Below are 5373 nucleotides of genomic sequence, written 5' to 3'. Positions count from 1 at the left end.
GAGTGGTATAAGAATAGAAAGAATGATTAATGAAAAAGTATAAGGCTAAGAAACTTTTAAAACTTTGAGCATATGAGCTCATACACTACATAAAACTTTGTATACAAATCAAAATTCAATGCTCCAGTACTGTAAGATTATATATTTTAAAAGACATTGTATTGATTTTATTCAAATATGCATTTCCATTTCCTTTGATTGAAATGGGCAACACTAAAATTTAAAATCCTCTTTATCCATGTTTCCATTTTGTGACCAAAATCGTTTAAAATTTCTCCACTTGATTAGTAGTATATAAAAACTACCTTCACATGAATGATGAAGTGGTGATTTCTTTAAGAAATTTCATGCCTAACTTCATTTATTTCAGGTGGATTATGAGGTTCAATAATAATTTTCCAATGGTTCCATCTTGTCTTGCAGCCAGCATCACTGGGAAATTAAGAAGGAACATGGATAATGTTACTATGAGCGGATTTCTTCTGATGGGAATCTCTGCCATGCCTGAGTTAGAACTCGTCCATGCTTCTCTGTTCTTAGTCTTATACATGGTGGCCATAACTGGCAATCTCCTCATTATCACTGCAATTTCCATGGACAATAGTCTCCACTCACCCATGTATTTCTTCCTGAAACATCTCTCCTTTCTGGACCTGTGCTACATTTCTGTGACTGTACCAAGGTCCATTTACAATTCTTTCACACATAATGGCTACATTTCCCTTGGGGAATGCATAGTGCAGTGTTTTGCTTTCATTCTCTGCACTGCTGCTGAGACATTCATGCTCACAGTGATGTCTTATGATCGCTACGTGGCCATCTGCCTTCCATTGCACTATGAAATCATCATGGATATCAGCACCTGTGTCCGAGGAGTCCTGGGCATCTGGATAAGTGGGGTCATTTCTGGAGCCATGCACACAGCCGCCACTTTCTCCATGCACTTCTGTGGTCCCCATATCATTCACCAGTTCTTCTGTGACATCCCCCAGCTCATGAAACTCTCTTGTTCTAATGAGTATATCAGTGAGTTTGGGGTCAGTGTCTTCTTTTCTCTGGTGGGAGGTCTTTGTATCACCTTTATTGTACTGTCCTACACACAGATATTCTCCACTGTACTGAGGATGCCATCTGCTGAGGGTAGAGCTAAGGCTTTTTCCACTTGTCTTCCCCATCTCTCTGTTGTCATTTTATTCGTTTCAACTGGTGTCTTTGATTTTCTAAAGCCACCTTCTGACTCTCCAAGTGCTCTGGACCTTTTTCTCACTATTATGTACACAGTTGTGCCCCCAACTCTCAACCCAATGATCTATAGCTTGAGAAACCAAGCAATAAAAACTGCTCTCAGAAAGGTTTTTCAAGGAAGAAAAGCTGACCTCTTTTTTTGAGGCACTTCTGTTAATTCTTGTTTGGGTGAGAATTTCAAAATATATTGGGAAAACTTTTGACTTAAATAAGTTGAAACAAGTAATAATTAAGAGCTCTTATGAAAGAATCAAGAGTGGTGAATGAATTCTAGAAACAAGCTCCACTTAGAGCTGGAAGAGCTGCCTAAACTCTGAGCTTCTCAATAAGGTTTTTATATAATTTGTATGGGGAAAAAACCCAGGATCTGGGTGGGAACCTGTTTAGTGGGCATCTCTGATGTCATCTATTATTGAGAATAGCAAGGATGGTGCTAAAATTTACCCTATTTAGAGCTTTATCATCTGGGAACTAAATGTTTCAGCCCTGCTGCAAACTTTGAAGTCTGTCTTGCTTTGAAATTAGTGATTTGCAAAAAAAAAAAAGCAGCAGTTTCCCAAATGCTGCTTTTTTTTTTTTAATAGAGGCATGTTTTATTTATTTATTTATTTGTTTGTTTGTTTGGTTTATACTGGGTACAGTCAGAAGCGCGGGAGGGTGAGAGAATTCACCAGAGCCAGAGAGGGTAGCAGAGCAGGCAGCAGGACCAAAGTACACTGCTGAGGGGAGCAGCGGGCGGCAGGAGAGGTCTGCGCGCCATGTGGGACCCTCCTCCGGTGGCCGGGGAGCAGCTGGGGATCGAACTGGTGCCACAGAGGCTGCGGGCAGCTTCGCAACCCAGCGCTCAACTGCTGCGCCACAGGGGAGGCCCTCAAATGCTCCCTTTTCACAAAGAGTATGCTTCTCATGCACAGTAGTTTCAGGGCCAGTCCAATTCTATCTTCACCTTGACTTGTGCCCTTTTACCTGTTAAGAAGAATGTTTCCCAAATTGATAGCTGTGGTTCTCAAAACATGACAAAGCTAAATAGAAAAATTATCATAGGGAAAGTTGTCATGTCATACAATTGCCATAAACATGTGCTTCTGAGTAAACAAAACCATCCACACATATAACTCCATAAACTTTACTCTTGCAAATACAGTAGATAATTTTTTTCTAAAAAAACAAAGTTAGGTATGCAAAAAAAAAATTATCATGATTTTAAAAAGTTTAATGTAATCCCTCTCCTGCCCATTTCTGTCAGGATGATAGAAAATAGTAAATGAAAGATTCTCGCTCTTCTTCTTGAGTTACACTGGGGTTGGGATATCACATGATGTCTATGAACTAATGAGAACCCCTGTCTCTAGCAGAGAAACCCCATTTCCCATGCAGAATCCACTGTGGTATCCTGGCCATGAAGCCTCCAGGAACAATACACTGAGTTTATTCTGCAAAAATATCTTTGCACTGTTTATTTCCCTCTTAAGATACAATTGAATAATTGCTACTTAATTGGCAAGCATTCTTGAATAACAGAATATCTGTGTGTGTGAAATACATATTTCTAAATGTAAAAATGAAGTACAGAAAATTTTAAAGTTTTATTATAAAATTCATGAACTATGAAAAAATAATAGAAATATTTTTTTTATTTTTTATTTATTTTTATATACAAGAGCTGGGGTACAAGCCAGAGGTGTGGGGGTTAGAAGATTCACCAGAAACATGGCTGCGAGGAGACGCTGCGAGTAATATCTCCCATTAAAAAAAGTTAATAGGGAGGAAAAGCGGCAGGTCCCAGTGAGAACTGGGACACGGAAGATAAACGGACGACTCCAGCAAACTGCCCAAAGAAGAAAGTTGCCATAAAAGAGGACCAGAAGGGAGGGAAGCGCAGAACCCTGCTCCCCTCCCCTGCCCACAGAGGCGGCACTCTCCAACCGGCAGAGAGGAGGAAAACAACAAACCAAAACGGCCACCAAGAACAAACGACGCAGCAAGCAGGACTGTGAGTGGAAAGGAACTATTTCAGCCACCACACCCCTTGAACGGGAGCTGAGGCGAACCCTGCAGGATTCGCCGCGGCGGTGAGCGAACAGCTCCACCAGGATCGCTGCTGCCCAGGTCCCCGCGCCTGCGACCTAGGCTTGGGAGACGACCTAGGCTTGCAGGGAGACACGCAGAGGTACTCACTGAGGTGAAGGTCCCTCCCTGAGTAAGCAGGAACCAGGAGCCCAGGCACGGGAGCGGTGCAAAAGGCGCCATTCCCATGCCACTGAACTGGGCTACAGCCCGCGTCCTGGAACTGAAGGCTTTGGAACTGAGACCCGGGGCACGAAATTAGGGGCGTAGGTTCCCCACGACGGTGGGGCACAAGGCAGACACAGCACCCCAAAGCCGTTGAGGTGTACCCTACCATCCCCGCTTTGCTCCCTGTCCCACGGGGTGGAAAATCAGCTCCCCAAGGGCTCTAGGAGAGATCTTTGGCGCCACCTAGCGACTTGAAGCCAGCACAGGCTCCTGAAGGAGCTAGTGGCCAGCTGGGGAGTTAGCCCACACCCGGGCCCTTCCGAACAAGTAGTCTGAGCCCACAGGGAGAGCGAGCACCCACAGCCAAGGCAGACCAGGCACGCAGAAGAGTGTGCCTGACACTGGAAGCGCAGGGAGTGTGTCCCACATCACCATTTTAGAACAGGGACATTTCTTCAGTAAAGACTACCTGCAGAAGGCTTCCTCAGGAGCCAGAGGTGAGCGGGGGAAGCTCGCCCACGCCAGACCCCCTCTGGCCTGCAGTCCAAGCCCAGAGGGGGAGCAGTAACCCACCGCCTGTGCAGACCAGGCGCACAGGGGAGTGTGTCCCCACATCGACATTTTAGGACAGGGACCTTTCTCCAATAAAGACTGCTTGAAACTGACAGATGACTCCTGGAGGAACCAGAGGGGAGAAGAGAAGCCCACCCAAGATGCCGGCCAGTCCCAACAACACAGTGTCCCAACGCATACGGCAAATTAGAAAACAGACAGTAGGGAGGAGAAGAACCACACGCAACCTAGCAACTCTCCAGAGAAAAAGCACACCACAAAAAGAAAGCCAGCCCCCAGATTGCAACGACAGTAACTTGGAAGAACTTCTGAGCCTTCCAGAAAGAGAATTTAAAATTGCCGTGATTAAAAAACTGACAGAAGTCATAAAGGAAAACAATGATAAGGGAAAATAATCAACGATCAGAAGAATGAAATTGAGTCCCTAAAGAGGGAAGTAAAAGAAATGCAGGAGATCAAAGAATTAGTGGAAGAACTAAAGAATTCTGGGAAAAGCAATGAAAGCAGAATTGATGAAATGGAAGAATGAATAAGTGCTCTTGAAGACACAGAAATAAAAAGAACCAAAACAGAAAAGGAAAGAGAAGTACGAAGGAAAAAGAATGAAGAAAGACTTCGGGAACTATCTGACTCCATGAGGAAAGGAAATATAAGAGTTATAGGAATACCAGAAGGAGAGGAGAGAGAAGTAGGAACAGAGAAAATATTCAAAGAGATAATTGAAGAGAACTTCCCAAATGTGAAGAAGGAGCTGAAAATTGGTATACAAGAAGCAAGAAGAACACCAAACTTCCACGACGAAAGAAAAAATACAGCAAGACACATAATAGTAAAGCTCCCAAGAATCCAGGACAAGGAAAAAATAATGAAGCTGGCAAGAGGGAAGAAACAGATAACATTCAAAGGAAAGCCAATCAGGCTGACATCAGACTTCTCCGAAGAAACACTACGGGCAAGGAGAGAGTGGAGGGACATAGTCAACAGACTCCAAGAAAACAGATGCCAACCATGAATACTCTATCCCGCAAAGCTCTCCTTCCTCTTTGAAGAAAGAATATGGACCTTCCCAGACAAACAGAAACTCCGGAATTTCATTGCAACTAAACCCCCACTCCAAAAAATACTACAAGGAGTCCTAAAGCCAGAACCTCAGAGGGATGAATAACAATGAAAGAAGGCCAAAGAAAAAAAAAGTTACTAAAAGAATAAATAAATAAAATCAAAGGAAAGACAAACACAATGGCAAATACAGATGTTAACATATCAATATTAACTCTAAATGTAAATGGACTAAACTCTTCAATAAAAAGACACAGAGTT

The 5373-nt window shown here is 43.3% G+C and overlaps 1 protein-coding gene across 1 annotated transcript; it reads left to right on the top strand.

The window, feature by feature from the left end:
* Positions 1 to 377: 377 nt before the first annotated feature.
* LOC311167714 (olfactory receptor 14J1-like) lies at positions 378 to 1388 on the top strand (the record flags this gene model as incomplete). The annotated part of the gene is made up of 1 exon (XM_084228765.1): positions 378 to 1388. One exon carries the CDS (start codon positions 378 to 380, stop codon positions 1386 to 1388), a length of 1011 nt encoding a protein of 336 aa, XP_084084891.1.
* Between the last annotated feature and the right edge of the window lie 3985 nt (positions 1389 to 5373).

Source organism: Talpa europaea (assembly GCF_964194135.1).
Source record: "Talpa europaea genome assembly, chromosome: 2".
Taxonomy (NCBI): Eukaryota; Metazoa; Chordata; class Mammalia; order Eulipotyphla; family Talpidae; genus Talpa; species Talpa europaea.
The sequence above is the reverse complement of the archived record's forward strand: the minus strand, read 5'-3'. Positions and strand labels throughout refer to the sequence as shown.